A 15,853-nucleotide genomic window follows, 5' to 3' on the forward strand; every position below is an offset into this window, starting at 1 on the left:
ATCTTCCTAGTGAAGTTACAGTTTATGGGCAACCTCTGATTCATCCCAGGGTTGACGTCTCACATTTCCCCACGTTCCTCTCAGAACAGGACACCTGGAAAGTCCGGATAGGGATTAGATGGATGGAAAGTGAAGGAGGGTTTCCCATGTCCGGAAGAAGTAGGCAACCGCCGGTCTTCCACGATGCATCCATCCATCGATCGATCCTCCCGCGGGAAAGTCCGACGATCGGCTGGATCATAGGGTGGTGGTGAGGTGGGTGAGGTGTGAAGTGTGAGTTGTGAGTTGTGAGTTGTGAGTTGTGACATGCCCGAGGCGGGTCGCCAGTATAATACTGGACCATTGCCTGAGGACCATCTGTTCACTCCCCGATCGAGTCATTTCTTGGCCCCAGCAGAGGTGGTTCTCGTCATCCGGCCCTTAATCTGAGTAAGACGACATTTCATCGAACAAATAAATAGATCGTTTTCCTTCTTCTCCTCAATTCATGCCTGTGTATCCGTGTATAAGAGAGGGGAAGGGGGGGAGGGGGGGGGGGGCATATTAGATGTCAGCCATTCTGTAAGTAATCGTAGCCATCGTACTCGGTATCGACACAGGAAATAGATACATACATACATACATACATAGTAGTAGTAGAAAAGGGCTGGCAGCATTAGTGAAATGAGGACTCGCCATGTCCCTTACTCAACCGCACCCATCCGCCTCAAGTTTAAAACTTTAGGCATGATCGCCCGGCACTGCTTACCAGCTACTTAGATACTAGAAACTAGATACCTTACGATTCACGACGTGCCCCAAGGGCCCGAGCGGCCGAACTAAGGTAGGACTTCCCACGCCTTCCATTCGTCTCGTGTTTCTTAATCTCGCGGCCCCGTCGAGCACATGCATCATGTCCATGAACCACGGACACGGAGACGGAGGACGGAGGCGTTGTCCTCCGTTCCATCTGTCTATCTAGTTATCTGTTAGCTAGTTATCCATCTAGGGATGCCGAGACGACGGACTGACGATCGATCCAACTTCCCCCCAGTTCCAGACTTCCAACACGGGCTGGAATGAAGGTATTTAGTTATCTAGTTTACCTAGCTCGCTTCCTGCGACAACACTATTGTCTCCAACAGATTCAAGTCCAAGCGGAGTAAATTGGACAGTACTGGGACTGGAACTGGAACCTTCAAACCTCGCTCAACCAACCTCTCAAAATCCCCAACCTTGATAAATTAGTCTCGATGATAGATAGCCGACATGCCGTACGGGTGTAACAACCACTGGGTGGTTTTGTTCCAGCCTCGTGCAACTCTGGTGGCTTCCGGGTAAGACAGCCAATGGACTCCCCCCTCGCCCGTTCCGGCACGACGCCAAATTTGGAACCTGTCAACCTTTTTTTTTTTCCTTCCGAACCAAACCTAATGTCCTGGAGGCAGGTCGGACAGTGGTGAAACTCCATCGACTGGCTTACTGTACCTACTACCTAGATAGTAGGTAAGGCAGGCAAGGCAGGCGGAATGGCAGGCCAGGAACCAACGCGCGGGACCACTTTCCGAACACCCCCCAGCGGCCCAAAGATGTGCAGTTGCAACTGCAGTGGGTTCTCGCCGTCGCGAGGGTTTGGTTAGATACATACATAGTTTATGCAATATGCAGATTGCAAGATGGGCTCCAGCACCGTGGCTGGCCAGACCTGCATCATGTTTGGGGGGAGGGAGGTTTCTTTCATCAATCCCTGTTGCAGGTGCAGCCCCCGATGCAACATCATCATCATCATCATCGTCATCATCATTGTTGTCGTTGTTGTTCTTGTTCTTGTTCTTGTTCTTGTTTCCCTCAAGGCTCGTTTAATGGGCCGGTGGAGAGTGGATCTATCTAGTTGGTTGGTTTGGTGATTATTGATTGATGATGGGTATGTTTGATATCCATATTTTCTTTCTTCGACTCTTCGAGTCAATAATCCATAATCAATGTCTTCTAAGTTCCTATCAAGGTCCGAACGCATCGGCGGATAGTCTGTCGCGTGCGCCAATCACCAGGGAAGATGGGGAGATCTTCCCTCATTTCCGCTCCACGAGGCAAGAGTAATATCAAACGGGACCATTTCAATGACCCCGGGAGATCGCTAAATAGCATTTAGCAACTGCCAGTAGCAGCACGGGTTAGATAGCAGGAGCAGAACTTCATTTGCGGTACCGAGTACGGAGTACTCCGTACAGATATTCGATAATGAAATAATAATAATACTCCTGCATGCCGGTCTATAACTCGCCCTCATCCGGCGGGCCCACGTGCGCTCCTTGCAAATAAGATTAAGGAACGAACTTGCCATCCAGTCCGATGAACCACTAGTTTATGGGTCTGGCCCTGCCGTCTCCAGAAATTATTGACCTTGTTCGGTTCACTGTTCCTGCCGATTGATATTATTATTGTTGTTGTTGTTGTTGTTTTCATGTCCAAGGGTCTGCAGTCTGCAGAGTCAGAGTGAAGCAATCTGTTGGGACGCGACGCTCGCCGCTCGCGGTGTTTCGTCCGTGGGGGTTTCCCTTCATGAACGCGTTGGCTGAACCTCGGGGTGTGAGATAGATTATCATCGTGCTGCCGAGGGATCGAGGATCCGCTAGGCGGATATACTGTGGGAAATGTACATGGTGGTGTCTAGTACTTGATGATACCGACGCATCTTCTTGATCGATATGTCTACGCTGCATGCCCATGACATTTTGCCTACATGCCATCGCCAATGCATACTGAGTACACGCCGTCCCCCTCAAACAAAACAAGGACACCCATCTATCTAGTAGATACATAGTACATAGTACATAGTACATAGTACATAAATATCCTGCTACCTACAGCATATCATCTCGCCTACCTACCCACCACGGAACATCCCAACTGCCAAGGAAATAGTTTAATATCACGGTGATTATTTCGGCGGTTCCATCGTCGTCATCCCATCGCATCATCTCCCCGTCCCCAGTCCCCAGTCCCCAGTCCCCAACAAAGAATAATGTTAATAACTCACCCTCTTAAGTCCTGCTCCATAAAGATGTGTAAGTGTGTGTACGGGCCCGACCCATTATTTCCCAACGGCGCACCTCTGCACGGCCCCTGTTACTAATAATGGCTTCCCATGTGGTGGGTGGGTGTGTGCTCCTGAGTCAAGCGATATGCTTTCTGGCCGATCGCAATAGTAGCAATCAATTCATCATGGAGACGGAGAGTAGTTTCCCCCCCGGGTCGCTTATTTTAGTTGCGAGAACTATTGATCGGGATTACGTTGATTATGGGATGGTTCATTGGGGGGAGATAATGGGGATATTATATACGTACAATGAACGATATAGTAACTATGCTCGCCTGTCAGCGGTTATTATTATCGTTATTAGCTCCTACTCGATTTGCTCACCCTGTACGGAATAGAGTGACCATTAATAATCGGGATCAATAGTTATCGGTCAACTAGTCAAGTATGCCGAGGATGGATAATATAGTAAGATAGGTCGATGGATGGTCAGGTCATGTCATCTCCGCTGCCCCTCGAGGGATGATGGATGGATGGATGGATGGATGGATGACCTGCAGTCACACTCTGACTGGGAGGACCGAGGAGAGACATGCCCGATCCGGCCAGACAGACAGACAAAGACAGACCCCCTAGTCGGCAGGGAACATAGCCACGGCACGGTGACACAAGGTAGTGGATGGTGGTGGTAGATCATCCAGGGCGTGATGTTTGACTGTTGGAATGCGACGCTCCGTCGTGACTGGTCCGCCCGGTTGTCATACGTTCGACAGCTCTGTCTGTCTGTATGTGTCCTGCAGTCCAGGGTGACGACGGGTAGTCATGCAGCGAGCTTGAATAGGAGGGCCTATCACCTGACGTCGTACGGAGCACGATAGACTGAATACTGAATAGCAAACAACCACCTCAACCTCAACAGAATGAGCATAGATAGGTACCTAGACACCTTACACCCCAGGCACAAACAGCCAACCCGTAACCCGCAGGCGGTGAGACATAATCTCCGACCCCGAAAGGCGGTCAGAGGCCGAATAACCGTTTTTCGCTTTTTTCTCCTCATCGGAGTCGCGCGTTGCTCAACTGCGAGAAGTTCCCTCTAAGCTGTCAATTCCCGGTTCCTGGTCATCTGCTAAAGGTAAGTCCCGACTATTCCTCCAGAACTATCTTCAGATCGCACACCCGAATCGCGCCTCGCATCCCGATCCCGCCCCGATCCCTTCAATCCCGTATATACATCCATCCATCCAGACCTACTCACCACCACCACCACCATGATAACCCCGCAGCCTGGGATCCAACACCATGATAGCTGAACATCGCTAACTCTCCCTCTTCAGTCTACCCCCTCGCCCGCTCAAACAACCCATCACAATGCCTTCCTCCGTGCACTCCCAAGAAGAACAGGACCAGTCCATGCTGGACGCCGCCCCCCAGGAGCAGCAGCAGGAAGAGGTCGAGCAGACCGACGACGTCCTGGAGCTCGATGAGAAGCGGATCGTTGTTGTGCGTTCATCTCAGCCTAGCCTACCCATCCCACCTCATATCACATATCGCCTCCCCTGAGGTCCCTATCTCATCTGACACAAGACGAATTAATTGGTTATAACAGCTGCCCGGCGCCACCGACACCGCTGCATCATTCCAGTTCGAGGGAGAGGGCCACACGCTCGGTAACGCGCTGCGGTATGCGATTATGAAGAAGTACGTATACCCTTCCTTCCTATCTATCCCGGTGCATTGCTACGCTGCGATGCGCTGCTAGCTTGGGTGTGGTGTGTATGGTGCGCTCTGGTAGCGTCATGCAGATATCAAAGCTGTGGATATAACCACGTCTATCTATATGGCTATGGTCATGTCTATATACATAGATTTGGATGTGAACGTGGGCAATAATATATATATATATATACATGTATACTAACACCATATTCCAGCCCCGAAGTCGAATTCTGCGGCTACACCATCCCCCACCCCTCCGAGCCGAAGATGAACGTTCGTATCCAGACTTATGGTTCGTCTCTCTTTCTCTCTCTCTCTCTCTCTCTCTCTCCTCTTGCTTCTCTTTTGGGGTCTGTTTGCTGATAGACTTCCCCACCACCAGAATCAACAACCGCCGTCGAGGCCCTCGAAAAGGGCCTGGAGACTCTAATGGACCTGTGCGACGTCGTGACGGACAAGTTCACCACGACGCGGGATGCCTTTAACGCTGCCCAGATCGATCGCATGGAGTCGTAGACACTCACTCATTCACTGTACTGTGCTGTATATCTATCATTATGTCTGTTGCTTTTGGATGTCTTGGGTCGGCGTTTGTGTAGAAAAGTTATACCTGTTTCTCTTTCTTCTTTCTTATCTTTCTATTGTTTTATTGGGATTGGTCGGTTGTAGAGTGCGACAGAGGGTTTGTTGTGTTGTATGTATAGTGATGCAGGTGGGGTTGGGTAGGGTAGGGTACTTATACCTACCTAATTACTATACCTTGCCCTTGTCCTTACTTGCTTAGTAGGTGGTAGGTAGTAGGTTGGATACTACCGTTTTTTGGTGACTGGATTGGTGACTTTTATTATTGTTGGTATATATATAGATCTCGAGTTATGCTGGTGTCTTTCTTATCCGTATATATGTGTGTAGGTAGGGTGATGGAATGGACCTATTTATTCATACCTAGTACCTACCTCCCTACTACCTACTACCTACCTACCTAGACCTCAACCTATAAAGCCTACAATAGTATATACGTCACGGTACATACTACCACAAGTCTACTTTAGGTACGCTACGAACCCAATGCACTCATACACATACACATACACACACACACACACTCTCTCTCTCTCTCTCTCTCTCTCCGTCTCTCGCAACCAAGCATAAAACGAACCAAAAAGTCTTCTTCTAAACAACAAATATTTACATAACCCCCTCTCTACCAGAGTCCGAGTCCGAGTCGCACCCCCCTCCCCACCAGCCACAGCCGTAGCCGTAGCCATAATAGAACCTCCAATGCTAAGGAATACCGGGAAAAAGAGATACGAAGATACGATGGAAACCACAATCACAATCACAATCAGAAGTGCAAGCGCAATTAATTGCGGCCTTCCAGGAAGCCCGAGATGAAGTTGGGGGGGAGGCGCGCGCCGGGGTTCTCCTCCGGCCGGAAGTACTTCATCACGTGCGACAGCTGTTTCCAGTAGTTGAGGGTTTCCTGGGAGGGTGTGGTGGTGAGTATATGATATGGGATGAGGGGGATACGGAGTTATGGAGAGATGGTGGATGGATGGCGGATTATATCCAATTGATCTGATCGCAACCATCTATCCATCCATGTCCCAATTGAACTAACCTGAAACTCAGCGTGACTCTGGTACAGCAGCACATCGACAACGTTCAGCTGGTTGACGTAGCGGTGCTTCTCGAACTCCTGGCGGATCTTCGTCCGGATAGCGGATACCGGGAGGTTCAGAGAGTACATCGTCTGGATCTCGGGAGACTAGAATATCTCAATGGGATCAATGTCAGTTCGGTTGCGCGGAATAACTCATAATGGCATGAATTGGAACGGTTTTTCATTCTGTCGCGGGCGTTGCCATCCATGCATGCGTGAAACCAGGAAAACGAGAACGATGATATATATGTCTATGGCATAACAGAGAAAGGAGGAGTCACTGACCGCTCTAAGCCATTCTCTGTACGTCTTGAGGACGCGATACTTCGCATCACCCCAGTTGGCAGCTACATGGGACGAGAAAAGGTCAGCTCGGGATCCGGCCATTGACGTTGCGGCAATTTCTAAAGCGAAGCGGATCGTCGGGGCGACCGCCGTGAGGGGAGGGAGAGGGAGGACGTACAGGAGCGCGTGCGCTGCGCCAGGAAGGTCGGGTTGATGGTCATATTGAGCGAGAGGGGGGGGGGGGGGGAATGGAGAATTCGCAATGGCACGCTGTTGAGGGGAGGAGGGGAGGAAGTTCGATCGGATGGGTTGCTGTTGTTCCGGGTCTGAGTTAGCGTGACGGACGAGTACTATTGGGGAGGAGAGTTGCATGGGACTGGAACTGGGAAGCCCGCCCACCCGCCTCACCGCCTGCCTGTTTCGAAAAATTTCATTTCTCTGTCGGGTCGGGCTCGGCGGCGCAAGTTGTTGGAGGATTCGGTGCTGTGTTCTGCTATTCTTTTCCTGTGTCTTGATCGGTTTGACGACTTTTGATTTTTTTCATCCTGTGCTACCCGGGAGAGCTGGTCGCATCGTTGTTGTCTGTTGTCTCGATTTGCCTGCCCCCCCCACTCTCGATCGTTATACGGCCGTTGTTCAGATTTTCGATCGGACCACACGAAATAATGGCGCCCACCAAGCCCTCCGTCAAAGGCAAGAGCTCGTCGTCCAAGGGCGACGCCTCGAAGGGCAAGCCCCTCTCGTCCGGAACCAAGATCAGCAAGAAGAATGTCAAGCGCCCGCCGCCACAGGAAATGAAGTCGAAGGCGCGCACGGAGAAGAGCCAGTTGAAGAAGACCAAGAAGAGAGTGTACACGGAGGAGGAACTGGGTCTGCCCAAGTTGAATGCGATCACGCCCGTGGGCGTGGTGAAGCCTAAGGGCAAGAAGAAGGGGAAGACTTTTGTCGATGATGCGGTATGTGGTCTCGTCTTGTCTTTATCCCGTTCTCTCTCTCTCTGTGTGTGTGTTGGGGGGGGGGGGGGGGGGGGAGGGGGAATGTTACGGTGGGCGCGTTGCTAACAAGTCTCGATAGGAGGGAATGATGACCATTCTTGCGATGGTCAACGCGGAGAAGGAGGGCCAGATTGAGTCGAAGATGATGAAGGCTCGCCAGTTGGAGGAGATCCGAGAGGCCAAGAGAAAGGAGGCGGAGGCTAGAATGGCCCAGAAGAAGTCGAAACTGGTACGTATACTAACTGATCTTGGCTCTCTACGGGGGGTGCTTCATGGCTGCGGTTGCTAACGGGCTTGCTCCAACTAGGACGATGTGAAGCAATCGATCCGCCAGAATAAGAAGCACAAGGGCGATGCCGGCGCATCCAAGGCCGATGCCCCGTCCGGCGGGTCGTCGAAATCAAAAGGAAAGAAGAAGAGCGTTTCGTTTGCTTGAGGTGGTTTTTTTGTACAAAAGTAATTCTGTCTATACCGGGTCTATGTATTTAGATGGGTCTTTGGCGTTTATACTGGTCTATGTCTTCCAAAACAATGGCGCGCATGACACTCATGATGAGTATCCCTCCGAATGACGCACTGTCGTATCCATCGGTAGCAATTAGGTTTATGCGAGGTTAGGTGTTCGACGTTGGAACCTGCAAGGCCAGCTTGCGTCGTATAGGGTTGTATTCCGGCTTCGGGGCCGTATCGAGGTCCTTGCCAGGACCATAGTGGTGGGCAATTCCACCTGGGATTTTCTCGGGGTCCTCGACCGTGAAAGGTACGCTGAGATCAACTTCCTTGGCCATAATATTCAGAAAGTTCGTCACCTGCGGCAGTTAGCGCTGTAGTGGCAGGCAGGACGCTGGCATCACACATACCGGTTTGGCAAACCACCGCTCACCTCCCAGCTCAAACCAACCAAGGTGTCCGCCCCAAGATGTAGTCATCATGATACCGTACGGGGTCTGACCCATCTCTTGGAATGGTAATGCTTTAGAGCAGGCAATCTGCTTGCGGTTAGTGCATGCATGGCTCCATAGCGGACAAGCTGAACTCACCGGGTCGTCTTCGGCCTGTATAACGAAGATTGGGATTCTAATGCCCATTAAAGAGTCGGTAGATGTAGCATCGCGATAGTATGCACCCTCGGTAGGGTAGCCCCATGCGGCACATTGCAGAGCCCTGTGCATGACTCGAGTCAGAATTCTGCGAATAATGAGCTTGCATAGGGCTCTTACCGGTCGAATTCATGCAGATACGTAATTTTCCTTACCTCATCCACGTCGATGCGAGGGTTCTTGGAGATCTGCTCGACGTGCCTGGCAATGCGGGCTATTAGGTCAAAGTTCGCATCAAAGGTTGCAAGGGCACTACCTACCGTTCGAAGAGCTCTTTCATGCTCGTACCCATCACTTTGCTGTATACCCCCAGCCCGATCCAGCTGCTTTGCAGGCACACCGAGCTGATTTCCAGATTCCAAGGGCTGGCACAGATCACTGCTGCGGTCATCTGGCAAGCATCGCCCTCCTCTCCTAGAAACTTCACACCCACCTCCATTAGCCCCTCCCATCTTGGTGCTCGGAAGTGACTTACATTGGTCAGGATATTTGCGCCGAGTGAGAACCCTATTCCGAACAGCGGGCGATTGGGAAATGTCTTGCGCAGCCACTTGACGGTCTGGCGGATGTCCCACGTGGCCCGGGCATTGTAAAGTACCCCGGTGGTGATCTTGGATTGGGCACAGCCTCTGGAATTGACGACACAGGCCTCCCAGGTCTTATCCTTGAGCAGCGGCGCAAGCACATGGCGCAGGTAGAGTTCATGTGATCCGCCGCTCAGGCCATGGAGGGCCACCAGCATGGGCCTAGTGTCATCCGAGGGAAGCGCCGCGAATTCGGCCTCCGAAAAGAAAGCCGTCCGCTCGGGAAGCCCTGACGGCTGGGTATACTTCCTCTCGCTATCGGTCGAGTGGGGGTCGTTGGGTGGCTCGTAGGGGTCGACGGCGAAATCGACGGCAAAATGCCCGCTAAACATGGGGCTGTCGGCCTCAAACATCCAACGCTTGTAGAAAACGGGGACCTTGTCGAATTTCGCGGACGTCCAGGCCGTTTGGAGGTGGCCGTTGAACAGGAACGGGTTTAGCTGGCATTTCTCGGGAGTCGCCTTGCGACAGATTTCCGCCAATGTCACTTGCTCCGTGGCTCCCGGCTTCCCGGATTTCCTGGCCAGCAGGAGGTTGTTATCTTGGGCGTGGTAGTAGGCGATGCGCCCACTCGGGGACAGGGAGGAGAGCAGGCCCATGGCGATGCAGAAGGAGCGGAGGATGTCAACAGGACAAATGACATAAGACAGACACTGTGGTCGCCACGTGCGATGGGATCGGAACCAGCACGCTATCTAGATCATCGAGAGGGAGGGAGAGGGAGAGAAGAGAAGGGGACCGCGCCAGCGCAAGTCGCAAATAATTGAAATTGGGTAGGCACTTGGCACTTTGCATCGCAAGCCCTACAACGCCTGGACGTGCCTCGGCTCTTTCCCGATCGGGCATGGCGCCAATCAGTCAGCGCGGCCGATGAGTCAGCTGCCGTGACCTCGATCATTGGGGTATCAAGGACGTCACTTGATGGGGGGAAGGGGGGGTTGCATCTTCCATCCCACCCTCGCTTCGGGACTACTTACCCCCTGTTGACTGACTCTGACTGACTGCTCGGGCTCTCAGTTTTTAGAAGCATGCACATTCTCGTGGGTGGGGCAGGAGACAGGAGACAGATCGATGCGGTCGGCACGACTAGACAAGGACCCCGGATGCGGAAGTCTAAGGGTAGGATCGGTCCGATAGCATCATAGACTTCGGCCGCCTGGCTTCAACCGGGTGGGTGTGGTCGACAAACGACCGGGCAGGATGGCAGTCTGGAACACCCCGTTTTTGGGATGCAGCCCTGATAAGTCGATTATTAAGATGGCCCATCCAGTCGTAGGTAAGTAGGTAATCATCCTGACAGCTTCTACGACGCTGTGACCCTGGCGCGTGCTCCGTTTGCGTGCAAATCTACAGCCTGGGCGTCAACTACTTGACGGCTTGAGGGTCAAAAGGCCCTCCTTCCCCTTCCCCTTCCGCACGCTTTTGTCATGTGCCTTGCCTGCCGTGTTCCTCTCAAAACAACATGAACTCCCCAAGCCAGCGGGAGACGAGCTGGCTCTCATCCCACCCATGAGCTTCTGTCTCGACGACCACCAACGACATCACCCCAACCACCTCCACCTCAACTTGATGAAACTCCTCCGCAGAGCCCCGCTTACCGCTCCAACCCATGACCCGAAGTCCGATCTACTGATCGATATGGCATATACGTTTCGTCGTGCTGGGGAACGATTGAGATTTATCGCGAAGATGAACTGCTGGGCGCGGAACCAGGCTGACGGCAAGGCCGCCGATACGGGCGCCCTCGGGAGATGCCATCTGCTGGAGCTGCCCACGGAGCTGGTCTTGGAGATCATCTCCCATCTATCCGTGCTGCCCGAGGCGTGTCTGGCGTTGACTTGTCGGCGGCTCTATTCGATATGCGCACCTATCCTGGAGGCGAAACCCCTCCATTTCAGTCGAGACTTTGCACCGCTTTTTCACCACTACCGAAACGGACACAACTTTGTTACCCCACGTTGGCAATTCATTAACCTGTTAGAGGACGGCAGATGGAAAGCCTGCTCGAAATGCTTAAAACTCCACCCGCGGAATTCATTTCCCCCGAGAGAGCTGAGACGCAAGGCGGAGGACAGGTCGTGTAACCTGGGAAGTTCTGCAGGCATCGTGGACTTGTGTCCCTGCAAGAAATTGACCTTCCAGGACAAGATGGAGCTGGCGGATCTTCTGAAGGTGCGACGGAAATCGGTCGCCGCGTTGACGGTGCAGTTCGGGGAGGGGGTTAAGAAGCAACGCTTCTGCTGGCATACCTGCACCGAGGACTATGGATCGACGCAGCTGAAGATTGAGATCTACCCGGAGTTGGACGAGGAGGATCAGTTGAAGATCAAGACTGAGTACCACCTGAGTACGGGGTCCGGCCAACTCGGCAGAGAAGAGCACATGACGCCTCGGTTTGGGTGTGCCCATCGATCAATTGACCTATGGCTGGCGAGCGTTTGCCAGACCACCATCTGTCGGCTCTATGACAATCACTGTGCCTCCTGCAAGCGAATATCCATCTGCAATACGTGCAACGCCACGCTGAAATGTCCTCGCAAGCAGCCTTGTCGGCTGGACGAAGCGACGGGCCAGGCAACGTATCAATTCTGGACGGAGAGGTGCCTGGGAGGCTCGGGACCCGTCCCGGATCAGGCGTGGGCAGTGCAACGGATCCATCCTGCGGAGAACCTGATCGATGTCGCCAATTGCAGTGAGCTCTGCCCGTGGACGATTCGAGAGCACCCGCCCCCGGAAGAGCCGCCGACATTGGGGATGGGCATCCTTGATCCTGCGATGCAAGATCAGTCGATGAATCAGTTGTATAGCTCGATTAGTATGATCTAGATTGGGGCTGGTTGTTGTTCCCGTTACGAATCTCATGCGCGTGACAAGTATTAGACGGATTGGGTTGGCGTTTTGTTTGATTGAGTATCTGGTGGTTTGTTCGTCTTCGGGAGGTCTGCCATATATACATAGAACGGGGGACTCGGGGCTGATGAATGTAGGATGTGTGTTTAATCCGGAATTTGGACCTTCAGATCAAGCCTTGACTGGGTGGAGTGAACAATGGAGAGTAGAAGTAAAGTAGTAGTATAGTGGTGGTGGTGGTGGTGCTGCTGCTGGTTAATAATGCCTTGCTCACCTGACCGCCCGCGGGTTTCTCCGACCCGAACGCGGAAACGGAAAAGGCGGCGCGATCAGAAGAAGAACAAGAAACGAACCCCAGAGATTATTATTGTTGTTGTCGAAAGCCTTCTCATCGCCTCCACCCTCTATCTAGACCTTCCCCTCCTCCCGGGCACCGCAGACCGCAGTGGATTCATGAGCATTGTCTGCGTCCTGGGGCGATGAGCTACCCACCACCCCATAACGGCCAATATCCTCCGCAGTACATGCAGCAACCCCCCAATCTGCCGCTTCACCAGCAGACCATCCACCCGCAGCAGCTACTGTACAACAGCAATGTCGACCCTAGTGGCTCACCATATCAATATGGGAAGCCCGTCGTCTATCCCCAGGTCATGATTCCCACCTATCCTGCCTACTCGCAGTCCTACACCCCCCAGCAACAACAGCAGCCCCAGCCGCAGCCTCCCCCCCAGCAGCAGCAGCAGCAGCAGCAACAACCTCCTCCTCCCCAACAGCTGCCACAACAGCAATATGTGAATCCGTCCGACCTCTTCCAACCCCCCCCTCTGCCTTCGACCTCGCCTCCCCAGTTCACCACCAATAGCCCGTCTCAGTATGCTGCGCAACCTGCGATCTCCGTTGCAGGCAACAGCCGGTCCCCGGTTCTCCCTCCCTCCACCCCCGCCCCCTCAACGTACTACGCCGCTCCAAGCCCGAACCAAGGGAATCAAGCCTATAGCCAACCCACGCCTCCGACGCCTACCGTCCAGATCTCATCAGTGACCCCTACAGTTACCCCTGCAGTCACTCCCAAGCCCGTGGCTGCGAAGCCCGTCGCTGCCAAACCTCCCGCCGCTAAACCCGTCGCTCCCAAACCAGCTACCCCGAAGCCAGTGACCCCCAAACCTGTTGCCGCCAAACCAGTCGCCTCGAAGCCCGTGGTCTCAAAGCAAGTGGCGGCTAAGCCGGTGGCCGCCAAACCGATCGCCGTCAAACCGGTCGTAGCAACCCCCCCGGCGCCCTCACCGAAACCCGTTCAGGTGCTAATCCCAGCGCCTACCCCGGAAGTGCAACAGAAGCTGCAGCAGCGACAGTCCTCCAAGAAACAAGGGCCGCGACAAAATGGCCAGCATCCCCCGCAAAAACCGGCCAAGTCCCCGATTGACTACCAGGTGCTGCTGCTGGCCATGGCGGATGAGTATCTAAATGCGGCTCATAGCCACGGGACCATGGTGGCCTTGCTGCGGAGGGAGATGGAGATGGACGAATACTATAAGCTGGTTGCGACGGGGCTGGGCTGCCTGGAGGCTGTCTTGAAGGTGCGTGGGGACTTGGTTGTATAACATGTGGAGATGCTGATGGGTGCGATAGAACTGGAGATTGCAACCCCGGGTTGAAGCCCTCGTGCGCCTACGATACGCGCGAATATTATTCGAAGAAACCGACAATAACCTGGAAGCAGAGACAGCATTAAGTAAAGGCGTATGTGCACCAATCCGCCAATACCCCTCTGGCATCAGTACTGACCATTCTGGATAGATTGACCTTTGCGAGCGAGTGAGTCTACGTCTACCCCGCGTCGTCTGCTAGCCGCGCAGCCAGTGTTCGAGAAAAAGGAACTAACAGATGCAGAACCGTATGCTTGACCTGAAGTATAGTATGCAACATCTGTTGGCACGAATGTTGCACAAGACGAACCCCAAGGCTTCTCTGAAAAATGTTGACAAAACGATCCAGGAAGTCGAAGCGTAGGTTACCGTTCGCATCTATGCACTGCGATCACGTTCTAACTTGAACAGTTACCGCCACTCTGCGTGGGAATACGCGTTTCGTTTCCTCCGTGTCTCGCTTTCGCTGTCCTCGTCGGCGCACCAAGATTCGGTGTCGGCACTGCAGCACCTTCACAAAATTTCCAACATGGCCAGCCGTAATGGCGACAAGGCAGTTTCTGCGATGTCCGCCATTATTGAAGCTCTCGCGCACCTCCAGCAAGGATCCGGCTTCGACTCGATTGAGCAAGCTCAGCGGGCGGTGGCGGTGGCACGAAGCCATCAACTGAACGACGAGCTTCGTCACATTCCCCAGCTGACGACACTGGTTCAGATTGTCGACATTTGCTGCAGCCTCCTGGACTACGACATCAACCAGTCTTCACAGAAGCTTAAGGTCATGCAGGACCTGATGGATGAAAGATTGAATGATTCGAACTGGCGCAGCGACGGATCGTTTTCTATCCCCTTGAACGGCAAGTCGGCCGGGCCTTCTTCCATAGATACGGGGGACATCCTTCAGGTTCAGAGCGGCACCTTACTGCTGAGTTTCAATTGGTTGCCTCAGCACGATCTCTATGCGCTTTGCTACTTTCTCAGCTCCATCACATTGAGTTGCAAGAACTCGTATGACGGACGCAAGGCAGAGAAGTTCCTGCAAGAGGGAACGCGCATGTTGAAAGGTGAGTTGGCCCATGGCCCGTCCCACTCAGCCTGTCTAAATCGTCGCTAATGACTTTCCATAGGAAGCTTCAAGGCACCGCAAGAGATCACGGAGTCTGTGGTCAATGCCAACAGGCGTGTTGAGTGGCGCAGGACACTCTACTGTAATTTTCTTATCCAGCAGGTCTTTCTCTCCTGCGGCCGCACGGACTGGGATCTGGCCATCAAGACGTTGAACGAACTTCATCAAGAAGCGCAGGAGCTGGGTGATAATCTCTCAGATACAATCAGATGCTTAATGGAGTACGCTGCAGGGGCCATCGCGCAAGCGACTGGCGATCTGAATGCTGCGCTCAACTCTTTCCGGTCCCCTCTCCTCTCCCTGTCCACCACCTTCAGCAAGACCGCGCGCAATGACCCCCGTCGCGATATCTCCATCCTGGCCGCTCTGAACACCGTCCTTATCCTCCGCGATCCCACACATCCGTCCCATTCCGACCTCCCCAGCCTCCTCAACTCTGTGGACTCCTTCTGCACCGGCAGCCCCAACAAATACATCCAAGCCGCCTACTACCTGGTATGCGCCACCGTGCAGACCGAATCCACCATCCAAACCAAGCAGTACCTCCAGCAAGCTTTGCAGTCCGCGACCGCCATCAGCAACAGCCAAATCACCTGCATGACCCTCACCTTCATGAGCTGGAAATACTTCCGCGGCGTCGTCGGCGAGCAGGCGGAGAAGAGCGCCCGAGCCGGTCGCGCCATGGCCAAGAAAGCCAACGACCGCCTCTGGGTCAGCGTCACGGACGAAATGCTCGCTGAGACCCTGGAACGTCAGGGGAAGAACGACGAGGCCCAAGGGGTCAGGGAAGAAGGCCATCGCGTCATGATGGGTTTACCGCCGCCTTTGAAACGGCCCGTGTAACTTCTTTCTACTAGCATACT

At 53.4% G+C, this 15,853-nt stretch overlaps 6 protein-coding genes across 6 annotated transcripts; 4 read left to right on the forward strand and 2 right to left on the reverse strand.

The window, feature by feature from the left end:
- Positions 1-2,992: 2,992 nt before the first annotated feature.
- BO70DRAFT_33608 (uncharacterized protein) lies at positions 2,993-3,468 on the forward strand. Its single transcript, XM_025541086.1, has one exon. The coding sequence runs from the start codon at positions 3,118-3,120 to the stop codon at positions 3,415-3,417; it is 300 nt and encodes a 99-aa protein (XP_025399717.1). The 5' UTR covers positions 2,993-3,117; the 3' UTR covers positions 3,418-3,468.
- A 461-nt stretch (positions 3,469-3,929) lies between these two features.
- BO70DRAFT_361935 (DNA-directed RNA polymerase core subunit RPC19) lies at positions 3,930-5,619 on the forward strand. Its single transcript, XM_025543162.1, has 5 exons — positions 3,930-4,154; positions 4,357-4,522; positions 4,629-4,720; positions 4,954-5,030; positions 5,121-5,619. The coding sequence occupies exons 2-5, from the start codon at positions 4,391-4,393 to the stop codon at positions 5,252-5,254; spliced, it is 435 nt and encodes a 144-aa protein (XP_025399718.1). The 5' UTR covers positions 3,930-4,154; positions 4,357-4,390; the 3' UTR covers positions 5,255-5,619.
- Positions 5,620-5,960: 341 nt separating this feature from the next.
- On the reverse strand, positions 5,961-6,933 carry BO70DRAFT_361936 (putative NADH-ubiquinone oxidoreductase B14 subunit). Its single transcript, XM_025543163.1, has 4 exons — positions 6,865-6,933; positions 6,687-6,748; positions 6,360-6,506; positions 5,961-6,221 (listed from the first exon to the last, which is right to left on the reverse strand). The coding sequence occupies exons 1-4, from the start codon at positions 6,905-6,907 to the stop codon at positions 6,102-6,104; spliced, it is 372 nt and encodes a 123-aa protein (XP_025399719.1). The 5' UTR covers positions 6,908-6,933; the 3' UTR covers positions 5,961-6,101.
- Positions 6,934-7,164: 231 nt separating this feature from the next.
- On the forward strand, positions 7,165-8,230 carry loc1. Its single transcript, XM_025545884.1, has 3 exons — positions 7,165-7,642; positions 7,761-7,910; positions 7,989-8,230. Exons 1-3 carry the CDS (start codon positions 7,352-7,354, stop codon positions 8,115-8,117), a joined length of 570 nt encoding a protein of 189 aa, XP_025399720.1. The 5' UTR covers positions 7,165-7,351; the 3' UTR covers positions 8,118-8,230.
- Positions 8,231-8,274: 44 nt separating this feature from the next.
- BO70DRAFT_33707 (putative hydrolase, alpha/beta fold family) lies at positions 8,275-10,419 on the reverse strand. Its single transcript, XM_025541137.1, has 6 exons — positions 9,257-10,419; positions 9,042-9,202; positions 8,902-8,982; positions 8,722-8,845; positions 8,542-8,670; positions 8,275-8,490 (listed from the first exon to the last, which is right to left on the reverse strand). Exons 1-6 carry the CDS (start codon positions 9,962-9,964, stop codon positions 8,296-8,298), a joined length of 1,398 nt encoding a protein of 465 aa, XP_025399721.1. The 5' UTR covers positions 9,965-10,419; the 3' UTR covers positions 8,275-8,295.
- A 455-nt stretch (positions 10,420-10,874) lies between these two features.
- BO70DRAFT_396240 (uncharacterized protein) lies at positions 10,875-15,833 on the forward strand (the record flags this gene model as incomplete). Its single annotated transcript, XM_025546593.1, has 7 exons — positions 10,875-12,166; positions 12,655-13,795; positions 13,848-13,958; positions 14,016-14,033; positions 14,109-14,224; positions 14,276-14,928; positions 14,992-15,833. 7 exons carry the CDS (start codon positions 10,875-10,877, stop codon positions 15,831-15,833), a joined length of 4,173 nt encoding a protein of 1,390 aa, XP_025399722.1.
- Positions 15,834-15,853: the final 20 nt, after the last annotated feature.

The sequence above is a fragment of the Aspergillus heteromorphus genome (assembly GCF_003184545.1).
Source record: "Aspergillus heteromorphus CBS 117.55 chromosome Unknown BO70scaffold_11, whole genome shotgun sequence".
Taxonomy (NCBI): Eukaryota; Fungi; Ascomycota; class Eurotiomycetes; order Eurotiales; family Aspergillaceae; genus Aspergillus; species Aspergillus heteromorphus.